Source organism: Alligator sinensis, unplaced genomic scaffold (genome assembly GCF_000455745.1).
Source record: "Alligator sinensis unplaced genomic scaffold, ASM45574v1 scaffold2091_1, whole genome shotgun sequence".
NCBI classification, from domain to species: Eukaryota; Metazoa; Chordata; order Crocodylia; family Alligatoridae; genus Alligator; species Alligator sinensis.
Genome location: NW_005843846.1, coordinates 4,601 through 17,080, shown reverse-complemented (window position 1 = coordinate 17,080; position 12,480 = coordinate 4,601). Strand labels below are relative to the sequence as shown.

At 42.6% G+C, this 12,480-nt stretch overlaps 1 protein-coding gene across 4 annotated transcripts in view; it reads left to right on the top strand.

Moving 5' to 3' along the window:
* LOC102372038 (E3 SUMO-protein ligase PIAS2-like) overlaps positions 1-12,480 on the top strand; it is a 30,899-nt gene that overhangs the window by 16,058 nt on the left and 2,361 nt on the right. For all 4 annotated transcript variants that reach the window (XM_025195783.1, XM_006039196.2, XM_025195782.1 and 1 more), the window contains 4 exons: positions 3,929-4,403; positions 9,330-9,414; positions 10,656-10,706; positions 10,826-10,916. In XM_025195783.1, coding sequence (XP_025051568.1) covers positions 3,929-4,403; positions 9,330-9,414; positions 10,656-10,706; positions 10,826-10,916 — 702 coding nt within the window. The remainder of the gene's footprint in view (positions 1-3,928; positions 4,404-9,329; positions 9,415-10,655; positions 10,707-10,825; positions 10,917-12,480) is intronic.

The following is a 12,480-nucleotide window of genomic DNA, read 5'->3' as shown; positions in this document are numbered from 1 at the left end:
GATGGTGAAGGTGATCAGCTCGTGGTCGCTGTCACCCAGCTTCCCATCGATCACTAGGTCATCCCCAGTAGCCAGTACCAGGTCGAGCAGCGCTTTGCCTCTTGTTGGCCCATAGACTTCTTGAGTGAAAAGTGAAATCTCTTGCTTGTTTTTAAAGTTGGTAGCAAACAGTGTGGTATTAGATCAGAGGCGTTTGCCATCTTGGACTTCTGAGATCAACCGATAACAACTCTAAAATTAGCAGGTTGATTACAGACTTAAACAGCTCTGAAGTATCTATCTATTTTGGACAAAATGGCAGAAAACATGCTAGTTACAGGGCTCACTATTTTGAGGAAAGCAAGGAAGTCTTCAAATGTTGTTGTTGTTGTTGTGTGTCCAAAAAAGCAAGGAAGTCTTCAAATGTTGTTGTTGTGTGTCCAAATCAATGTGATCTCATGTTCCCTTTTGTTAACTTCTCTTGGCCTTATGGTTAGTGGGAAATTCCCATCAGTAAGATGTCACAAATGCCCAAGACCATTCCATACGCTGAATTACTTTCCAAATACTCAGGCTGGTGACAAACATTCGTTTAAAGGTGTGATGGTCCCCAATCAGAGATGTGGGTTTTCCAGAAAATATTGAATTGGAAAATTTTCCAATGCCCTAAATAGAGCGTGATCCAATTTTAGCATGTTTATTTGACTTACTTTTAGTAAACAAAACTGAAAAAGTACCCCATGGTAATTTTATGTCCCAATAAACAAGTATTTGAACTGAAAAATTTGATTAGGAAATCAATTTAAATACAGCGCACTTACTGTGGTTTAAATGTTTTATGTTCAAACAAATTCAAAGCTTTACGTGGAAAGAAATTATTTTTATTGGGATACTTGTAAAAATGTAAAGATGATACACAATAGCATGCACTTCCCTTACATTGTTTACATTTTAAGGAAAAGAAGAAAGAAAGAAAAAAAGGCACTGAAAACTGTTGAAACACTAATTTCAGCATACCCAAAGAACTGTGCATGACATGCTTTGCTTTGCTTTTGATTTGACCTGCACAGCCAACTAGGTGAATTCATAACTTGATTTTTGGTTTGGATTTTTATGCGAGTGTATTTACCCTCCTGTTTTTATATATGTTTTACTGATTTATGCGCGCTCCCAACTATGTGAATTCATAACTTGATTTTTGGTTTGGATTTTTATGCGAGTGTATTTACCCTCCTGTTTTATATATGTTTTACTGATTTATGCTCTCTCTCTCTCTCTCTCTCTCTCTCTCTCTCTCACTTCCTAGGGATACTCACCTGAAAAACATTAATTACAACTTTTGAAACTGCCAAGCTTGCCTAATATATTGTATTGGCATCCATTCATTGTTACTAATGAATTTTTATAGAACAATGAATTTTTAGAAATGGAAAATTTCCCACAGAAAAATTTTCCACCCCACATCTGTCCCCAATTCCAATGAATGCACCTCTTTCCAAGCCACACATGCATGGCAGAACATGTGGTTTTGGGATCAGGGATCGCATCCCAATCATGTCCTCCTTGCTGGTGCAGGGGGAGCCCAGGATCATGGTGGCACCTCTCCAACTGCCAGATTTCCAGACCTATGGGGAGCCCCAGGCCCTGCATGCAGGATAGGGTGCCCAGTCCTAATGTGCTGGGCCAGCCAGGGTGGTGCCAGGCCCCAGGGCCCAGTCCTGGTGTGTAGGAGTTTTGAGGGAGGGGGCAGTGCCAGGCCTTTGGTACTCAGTCCTGGTGCGCTGGGGTGGAAGGGGGTGGTTTCAGGCCCCTGCAGGCCAATTTGGGTGGGCAGGGGGTGGTGCTGGGCCCCCAGAATCCAATCCCAGCATACTTGGGCAGGAGGGGACTGTGCCAGCCCCTTGGGGACTGATCCTGCAACAGGAGGGTGGAAGGGAGTAGTGCCTAGTGCATGGAGCTCGATCTTACCCGCAGGTGAACCGTTCCTCACTCTGGCCCATGGTACCAAAAGGTTGAGCACAGCTGGTCTGGGAAAATGCACGTTCGACTTGAGATGTATAACTTGTGAATATTCATGGACAAAACTGAGTTTGAGTGGTTAATGGTAAAGGGGAAAATAAACACACATGGGTTGACTCAGAGGTGATGCAAACCTAAATCTTCAGTTGGGGTTACTGAAAATGGTGGGTGTTCAGCGCTACAGTTTGACTGTAGGAAGCCATAGCAAGGTAGAAAGAAAGACTTCCAAGGTGTTTCCATGTGCGTCCCTTTGTCCTGCTTGTCCAGGAGAGCTCACTGTCTGGGAGTGGGATGCAGCTCACTGAAGAGTTTGGTAGGGAACCAAGAGTAAAGGAGCTCTAATACCAGTTTCTAAATGTTTCCTTTTGTGGTCTTCAGTCTGTTTTAAAAAGGATTAAATTTGACTTTTAACTTTTTCTTTGAAGTAAAATAAACTTTAAGTCGGGGGGCAGGCGTGTGTGTGTGTGTGTGTGTGTGTGTGTGTCAGAAGCGGGGGTTGCTTTGGTCAATTCGGATCAAGTGACTATCCAGGTTTTGCTGGTTTGCAGCCTCATTCCTCTTTTTTAAACAGTCCTGTTGCTATGGAAGAGTCCCACACAAACATGAGAAGCTGACAATGAGAATATACAGGTCTAGACAGAGGGCTTGCTTTCACAGAGTTAAATGAACTGAAACCATGCTATCTTTCAGTTGTTTTACTTCGTCATGATAATAGGAGGCGTAGGGACTTGATCAGGTATGTCACATGAAGATGTTAGCGTTTCTTTTGCCTGATCTCATATTCTAGAAAATGTTGAGGATTAGTGAGTTTGTAATAAAATACTCGGTGTGTCTACGTATTCATTAATGAGCTGTAATTACGACACATTACATTTAGTACTTGTAATAATAGGTAGTTAACTTAGTGCACTCTAATCGGGGCTACTGCATATTAGTGCTGGCGTACACTTTTTTGTGATGCTAATGCACGGTAGACTACATCTACTGCATGTTAACATGGCAGGCAAAAACTCTGCTAATGCTAAATACACAGTAGACTAATTCTACTGTGCATCTCGTGTAGACGTACCCACTGTGTAGGAAGTATTTTGTGGCAGGCACTCGGAAGTAGTGGGAACATTTTAAAGAAAACCCTGGAAAAATTATTATTGGATGAGCACTGATTGTCCTTGCATTTACTTTTACTCTGCAAAATCCACTAATGTTGAGTGTTACAATATTGATGTGACAAGTTGCATGCTTATTAAGATGACAGCCTAGGTGGGGGCTTCCCCCATGCTTGAAAGTTGAGCTTCCCTTTCAAAGGATAAAGCCTACTGTGTGTTAAAGGCCCACCCAAAGTGAATAGATACTCAGAGTCAGTTGGGTAAGTCTTCAAAATGTGGTAATGCTTCCCAGCTTTTAAGGTGCTTTGAGCAACAAAACCATCACTGATGTTGTTTTATAGTCGTTGCCATCATCTGAGCTAGCATCTGTAGAAATAAATGAAGCAGTTCATTTATCAGAGCTGGCGTTTCAGGTTTCCTTCTAGCTCCAGGTACATACAGCAGCATGGTTTGCTTGGGTCACTTTTTTTTTTTTCTTCCCCAAGGGTTGTTTGAAAGACAAGCTAGAGACACTCTTAAAGGAAAAATGAGACACTTTTTTTGGGAGTGCAGCTGAAGCTCACACTTCACTTTCTCACCAGGTAGTCCTTGGTGCACTCCCACTATGGGAAGCATTTGTCTAGTTGGATTGGCAGGGGGCTACTCAAATTGATGAAATACTTGAGGCAGAGGCATACTGAGGGGAGGGAAGGGTGGAAAGATTACCAATTCTGAAAGAGTAAATACGAAACTTGAATTTCATATATGAAACTTACATGTATCGTATGCAGCTGCGTATTTTATATGTCAGGAGTACTGCACTGACTTGTTTCTCCTCTTTCCAGAATATGGTATCAAGTTTTCGGGTATCTGAACTACAAGTGCTATTGGGCTTTGCAGGACGTAATAAGAGTGGACGGAAACATGACCTCCTGATGAGGGCACTGCACTTGCTGAAGAGTGGCTGCAGCCCAGCAGTTCAGCTTAAAATCCGAGAACTCTACAGGCGTCGGTACCCGAGGACAATTGAAAGTCTGACTGACTTGTCAGCTCTAAAACCTTCAGTTTTCAACTTGGACAGTAGTTCTTCACCAGTAGATCCCGACTTGGCTGTTGCTGGAATCCATCCGCTACCTTCGACTTCGGTCACCCCTCAGTCCCCTTCATCACCTGTTGGTTCTGTCCTCCTTCAAGACACTAAACCTCACTTTGAGATGCAGCAGCCGTCACCTCCAGCTCCACCTGTCCATCCTGATGTTCAGCTAAAAACCCTCCCTTTTTATGATGTGCTCGATGTCCTCATCAAACCTACAAGTTTGGGTAAGTGTTTAGTTTTAAATTAAGCGCCCCATAGGACTGTTTTACAAAGACTCGTTTTAGCAGCCACCATCTTCATCATTGCATCTGATCCATAAACATGCAAGCCTTCAAATAGTTCACTTTCCAAGTCGGATGCTTGCAGAGAGGCAAACGTTTCCATTTGTAAAGATGCAAAATTCTGCATGGCACTTTGTAAATTGTCGTAACTGGCACTTCAGAAGCACTAATGTGCAGTTATTTATATATTTATTTATTTATTTATTTATTTCTCTTCTGCCTCAAAAGATTCAATAAATTACTTCCAACCTGACCTTTCTAACCAAATGTTTCTTGTGATCAGTATAATGTGCTGTGGGGGAAGAAGGGGCAACTTTTATCAGTTGGGAATGGATTTTTGGAAAGTAACTTTTAATCCATGTGGAGTAAGAACCAATTGTACTACAGGGTCAGGAGGAACTTGTCAAAATTGGCAAATTAACTTTCTTACAGGGAGGTTACAATTAAGTAGCTTTTGTGTACAGTAAAGAGTATGTCAAGTCTGTCCTTGTTCTAACATCACAACTAAAGCACATATAAAATGTTTGGTTTTACAGTGGTATACCATGTACAAGTTGAATGCTGGTTGTGACTTGTTCACCTCCAACCTGTCATTGACATCAAGTACTGAGTAATGTTGTGTGTTTAACTAAGACTTCGAATTATTTATCCCCCTTAAATAGCCAGATTTTTTTTTTATAGTGTGTTCATTTATTTATTTTTTTTCAACGTTGATTCAACTTGCATCAAATTTTTAGATTCTTGTTTCCAAAGCTGTATGTTACCTTGCACTTGCTTTCTAATTCTTAAGTACTGTGTTTAATTGACAAGGCTTGAAAAAAAATACTGTAAGTGGATATAGAATCACTTTACCCAAGGATGTAAATGCAGTCCACCTGTTATATACCAGCATGTTTTATTGGATTACTGTTAATCGGGTACTCTAAACCATTTCTTTCCAGTTGGTGGGTGTAACCTTCATGTGCACGCAGTATACCCATTTTCTGATTTCTCCACTTTCACCCCCTGCACTGCTGTCCAAAGCATGTTAGCCTTAGGTTAACTTCTTGAATGGTCTAGATCTTGATTTGCAGTGAGGTGAATAATTGCACAAACACTTGTAGTAGAAGTAGCATTGTGGTTATTGTACCAGTTCTCACTGTGGCTGAACTCATCAGATGCAAGTCTCGCCGTGATATTTTTGAAGTTCCATGAAGGCGTTTCTGTTAAAGTATAAAATATTTATGTTTGCCTAGGGCTGTTTCTTTGTAGCCCAGTACAGATTTCCTGGAGTGTGTGGGTTTGTTTTTTTTTGTTTGTTTTTTTGTTGTTGTTGTTTTTTTTGGGTTTTTTTGTTTTTTTTAAATGTGTACACCTTCTAATCCAGTCAAACAAAAAACACTGTTCGTGCGTTTAGGAGGTATTTATTCATAAATGCAGCTGATCCACTTAACATTTTAAAATTATAGAACCAAATGGCAAAGGGGCCTGAAGTAATTACAATAGAAGTAGAGGTAACAAGGATAGACTTGATCCGATTGAATCAGGGAGCAGCAGCATGTGGGTAGTCCCATGTTGAGAAGTAGGCCAAAATCTGAAAGCACTGCTGGATTAAAAGTTGTAGCCTCAAACCAAACCTTTCTCCCTCTTCTCTCTGGTGGGTATCAGGCTTGTGGGTTGACGTTTTGTTTCTGGCTGTTTTTTTTTTTTCCCCCTGTTTTTCAATACTATATCAAATACCATCTCGTCATCAAAACACCTTTTTTAATGGGACAGTAACCCCCTCTTTTACCCTTGTGGTCCAAATAAAGCATATATTGATATTTGCTCATACTTCAGATTCTAAGTGTATTTACAGTCCAGGCTCATCCTGTAAACGAGATTGGCAGATATATCTGCATAAATTGTCAAACTGATGGAGAGGAGAGAACTGTTTATTAAATGTGTATCGTTAGCAAAAAAAGAAATCTCCTTTGGTTTGGAGAAATCTGGTGGCCAGTTCCTCCCCACTAGGAACCCGTTTTAGTTACTAACCTGTAAGAGACCCAGTGCTCTAATTACTGTTCATATTTGGTATGTGCTCCAGCCGAATCCTCCTGCTGGCAGGATTCTAAATCGCTTTCATATTTTGAAATATCTGGGGCTGATGTGGTGCTGCATTGATGCCATTTCACACAAGAAAACATCAACACTGCTCTGCCATGAGAAGGACAGGAGAAATGTGGACTGTAACAGTACTACCTTCCTTTCTCTGCTACCTGATGTGCAACACCCCTGCCGGGTCTGAAACCCTGCTTGCACAGTCCAGCAGGAGTGCATCCTGTACAGGAGTTGGAAAAAAAATGACTGCAGGTTGATATCTTGCTGGACACATTTACACTTTATTCTTTCCATCTCCACAACTCGCAGCTAGATGCCAGCAGTGTGTAAGAGAACTTCTTATAATTAGTCCTGTTGTTTTGGGAAATACTGCATTTTTATTTTTTTTGGAGTAGGGGGTGTGCTGTCATCCCCATGAAGGCAGTTAAAGTTGCATGGTGGGGTTCTGCGTGCAACAGGGGGCTTCTTACAAAATGTGCACTTGAAATATGGCTTGTCTCTTGGTAACAGGAGCACTTATTCTGGGAATACGTGGAGACCTTAACTGAACTCATCCTTATCTTCAGACTCCCAAATTCAGATGTGAGAAGTTGTGTGTCCTGAAAGGGCAGTGGGGCAGAGCATGGTGATGTGGCTGCAGCCCAAGCTGGTTACCTGTTCTGTCTGTGTTCATGTGTGTATGCTTGAAGTGGGGATTGGTATACAGGCAACTCTCAATCCTCTGGATCATGGTTCATGTATAAGAGGTCCTGTCAGGTGCCTGATGAATCCACTTGTGGCTGACGAGCCCAATTCAGGAGTTCATAGTTTGATAGCTGGTAGGGTTGGAAGGGACCTGAGTAGATCATCAAGTCCGACCCCCTGCCATGGCAGGAAAGAGTACTGGGGTCAAACGACCCCAGCAAGGTGTTCATCTAGCCTCCTCTTAAAGACCCCCAGGGTTAGGAGCCAGCACCACTTCTCTTGGAAGCTGGTTCCAGATCCTAGCCGCCCTGACAGTGAAGTAGCGCCTCCTGATATCTAGTCTAAATCTACCCTCTGCCAGCTTGTCACCGTTATTTCTTGTCACTCCTGGGGAGTGACACAACTTGTTACAAGCTTCACATATCCATGTATTGTCCAAGTCCCAGGGGGGATTGGTAAGCAAATGACAAACAGAAGAACCCTGACAACTTACCGAGGCTTTCCGATTCATGGGCTGCATGCAGCTTGCAAGGAGTCACCTGGTAGCCCATGGGCTTGTGCCAAGGTGTTCCTGCCCCGCCCCAACCTGCAACACCTGCCACAGTCTCTTTTGGTTTCCTGCTTCCCTCATTTCCACCCCCACCCCCCCCCAAGGTAAGATGACACAGTGCAAGGGGGCCTAGGAGAGCCTGTGCAGGCGAAGGACCCAGAATTGGAGGGCCAGAAGGGTTTTCAAGAGATCTCCAAGATGTCTCCCTCTAGACCAAGTGTATCAAACACATGGCTTGCAGAGCCCTGCTGTCTGACCCCAGTGGTGTCCCTGGGTCTGATCAGACCCACACAAGGCATGACATGCCTGTGGCTCAGGGCTGACCCATGGGCTGTATCTAGCCCATGAACCCCCTTCCATTCCCCTTTTCCTCCCCCACCCCCAGCATACCTAATCTGGTGGTTGGTGCAGCCATTGTGGGACCTCCGCCACATGCAATACAGATCCTGGAGTGGCTGAAGTGGGTGTCACATAGAGTGCAGTCCCAGGCCACATGGCACCCACTTTGGGATGCATGGTGTATATGGTGTCGTGGAGCTGCTTGGGTGGCCATCCTGTGGGATGTGCGTTTCAGACTGTCCGTTTCTTCTCTCTTCCCCTTCCCCCGCCGCCCCTTGCTGTCTCAACCTCCAGTGTTCCTAATGCTCTCCATAGACACATTTAGTCCATCTGGCTTTCTCTAGCATGAGAGACTGAAATTCTTGAGGAGTGTAACTTCCTTCAGCCGCTGTTAGCATCAAAGTTTTCCAGTGAATTGTTACTCTCCATCTGGCCACCAGCAGTTCATCTCTTTATAACTGCCCTCTGAAGTGCTTCAGACTTTAATTCCATTTTACAAGAAACTGTGGAAATGCATCTTTGCTGTTCTGCAAGCCATCAAGAGACCACGCAAAGCCAGAGTCCTGGAACACTAACTGTGTAATCTGTTCTGAATTTTAGAATTTAAAATGTACTGAGTCACAGTTGTAAAAATAGGAAAAATTCCCCTGCTTTAGTATGAAGGGCCTGATCCTACTCTGTGTAATAGGGCATCTGCATGGTACATAAATGCAATTCTGTTTCACTCTGCCTGAATCCCTGAAACGCCATTAACACACAAACTTTTATAGCACTCCTTCATTTTAGCTGTAAGGCAAAGTCTTAGAAAGTGGCAGAGAGGCCCCACTCACAGTTTTGTGTTTACTGACCTATTCGGGAATGTATGTAGAGTGGAACTGGATTGCTCCATATAGGAGTTGTCTTGAGCGTAATTTAATGTATTACCCCACTCACAGTTTTGTGTTTACTGACCTATTTGGGAATGTATGTAGAGTGGAACTGGATTGCCCATATAGGAGTTGTCTTGAGTGTAGTTTAATGTATTAAGCCATCTGCACATAGTTGAGTGGGTCATACCCTTGCTGCTTCACTGGTAAAAACACTGTGATCTTTAAGTGTCCTAGTCCTTTGTCCCAGAAGAACACCGCAGGGTGCTACTGTACTGCCCTTGCTGCTATTTAGACTTTTGGTAGTGGACCATCCTGTTTAAATTTTGTTTTGCATTTCTTCTCTTTCAGTACAGAGCAGTATTCAGAGGTTCCAAGAAAAGTTTTTTATTTTTGCTCTAACACCTCAGCAGGTCAGAGAAATCTGCATTTCCAGGTAAGAGGAGAGTGCATGGTATGTATGTGGGTTGTTGGGTTTTGGGTTTTTTAGTTTTTTGTAATTGTGCAATAGATGATTTGCAGAATTTCAGGGTAACTTGTGATAAAAATCTTTCTCAACTACTTGGCTTGCACAACACTCCTAAGTAAGATGGATTAGGTCCGTTATTTGAAACCACTGAAACTACTCTTTGTACAAAGTTGTGTTTAATGCAGGAAAAGCCTGCATCACTAGAGCATTGGATAAGATGGACCTAATCATCTGAAACCTAAATATTTGTCATGAATACTTGGAGGATGGTAGCTTGTATTTTCTCTTTGCTTAGGTGGGATGTTGTTCCTATCATCGTTGACAGTCTGGGGGCTTGTTTCCTTTACTGGCTTCAGACTTCTCACGAGCTATAAAATGGCCTCAGTGGAGGAACCATGCTGAAGGCCTGTATAAGCCACTTATGATGCCCATGAGTAACACATACAACCATTTAAAATAGTTTAGGTCTGACGTTCCCAAACTTTTTCTTATTGCATACCCCTTCCAGATTTACCAGCTGCCTGCATACCCCTACCAGCATGTTTCATATTTTAACCCCTTAAATGCCAGTTATTATAATGAAAATTAAACCAGCCATTACACAATTTCTCCTGTTTACCAACCAGAGACCTTGCATACCTCTGGGGGTATGCATGCATACCGCAGTTTGGGAACCCCTGGTTTGGATGACGTTGGCCAGATCCCAGTGCCTTCCATAGCGGAGGTGTCGCTTAAACTGAGGGTGCTATGCTGCAGAAACAGCCCCAGTACAGCTGTTTGCACCTCATTAAGGATTCTTATCTTGGTACTCAGAAGACCTTGTCCCTAATAGCAGCCTTGAAGATGGCAGGATCTGGCTAGTTTCAGGGTTGCTAATTGCATAGCACTGACTACAGCCGAGATGAACTAAGAGGATTTAAATGCTCAGTTTACAAATCAGGTGTTTTTTGTTTTTTTTTTTTTCTTATTACTAAACGATGCTTCTCTGTGCAGCTTAGCTTATATTTTATTTAGTATAAGTAGCTAGTATTGGTTACAAGTGCTTTGTTCTTTTATTCTTGATTAGTTTTGATTGTGAGAGAAAGTTTGAGTCTTGAAAGTAATTTAAGATTATAATAGGGCAGGCATCCTTTGTTTTTAGTGACAAATGAAATATAAGATTTCTCTCTCCAACTGAAGACTCTCTCTTACTCCTCCTCTTCCAACAGAGACTTTCTGCCTGGGGGCCGGAGGGATTACACAGTCCAAGTTCAGCTGAGGTGATTCAGAATTTTTCTTACATTGGAATTTTTCCATAACTATATTTTAATCCAAATGATAACAAATGTATGTTGTTTTGAGTATAATGCTATTTAAAACTCTTTTTTTCTGGAAATAGGTTGTGTCTAGCAGAGACTAGCTGCCCTCAAGAAGATAACTATCCCAATAGTTTGTGCATTAAAGTAAATGGAAAGTTGTTTCCGTTGCCGGTAAGTGAATAGTTTTTGCTGGTACATTAGTTTGCTTAAAGTCTAAAGAGATGGATAAAAACAAAGGGCTTGGCATTTCAAGAGCGCACCCGCTATTTCATGCCTAATTTACACAAGCAGTTGCTGAAGGTATGTACATAAATTGGGTATTTGAAGGCACTGACTATTAAGACAAAAGAAAAAATCATTATTTAGCCTGCTGCATGCTGAAAGCATTGCATGAGTGTTTAAATAACTTTCTGCCAGTTGCAGCATAAACATTTGAAAATGCTGACGCTGTGACTGTAGGAAACCTCCTTGTGTATAGTGTGTGCAGACTTGTACATTTTGGGTTTGGTTTGGTGGTTTGTGGCCCATTCAGTGTAGGTTTTCTGCTTGGGGTTTGGCTTGAGCTCATCCTGCTGTGCACGAATATCTCTTGCACAGATGCTAGCTTGCTGCAAAACTTCAGCCGTTTGCATCAGCCTGGGTTGATGAGCAGTATTTGGGGTGAGGATGAAAATGGATTAATACTCCATGCTCACTTTCTTCAACCTTTTGGCTGCTTTCACAGTTGATATTGCTCCATCTCTTGAAATCTTCTTGTCCATGATTCTGCCCTCTGCTGTTTCTTCTTCAAGCATCTGCCAGCTTTCTGTAGGAACTCCATAGGGCTTGGGGGTGGGGGGAGACATGCCTTCTCTTCTGCATGTTATCTTGGATCTGATCTGCAAGCACAAATTCAGCTACTACCTCTGCTCATAACTTGCAAATCTATCACCTTCTGTTCAAACAGAAATCTTGGCCTTTCTTTCTAAAATATCCTGTGAATATTTGCCATCAGCTGAAGGATGGCTGAAGCCCAAGATAAAGCAAAGCTATATTTTAGTCTTCTCAGAGTTCCCTTACCATCCTGTGAATATTTGCCATCAGCTGAAGGATAGCTGAAGCCCAAGATAAAGCAAAGCTATTTTTTAGTCTTCTCAGAGTTCCCCAGCCCTCCCCACTACTTCCTTTCTCCATCAGTGTTAACAGTCTCACCATCTTGCTTGTTACCTGAGCTGCCTCCTGGTCTCTGACGAGACTAAGCTAATAGGTCCTCACGTCCAGGCTGTTTTCTAAAACTTGCAGACTCTTTCTATGCAGCATCTTTGGGGTATGGCCTCTAACCCTCCAAGCAGCTAAAATTTGTTTGAATTCTCATTTTGTCACCTCTCAGTTTCTGTAACCTCCTTCTGTCTACAGTGGACAAATGCAGTCTTGCCCTGCCCATCCCAAAAGCTGCTGCAGAAATAATTTTCCTAGCCCATTGTGTTAACCCCCTTTTTGCCCCTTTCCCTCTTCTTCATTGCATCAAGAGCAAACTGGATGCTCATCTTGCTGGCATCCTATGACCCCAGCTGACTTCCTGCCCTTTGGGCAGGGGGCTGGACTCGATGATCTTCCGAGGTCCCTTCCAGCCCTGATGTCTATGAAATAAGGAATTAATCTTCATCTTCAAGGCCCTTCATTCAAGACTCCAACTGGCCTATAATGGCTGCCTTACTGTTCTTAAAACTCTTGCCCCAATGGCCACCAGAAAAAT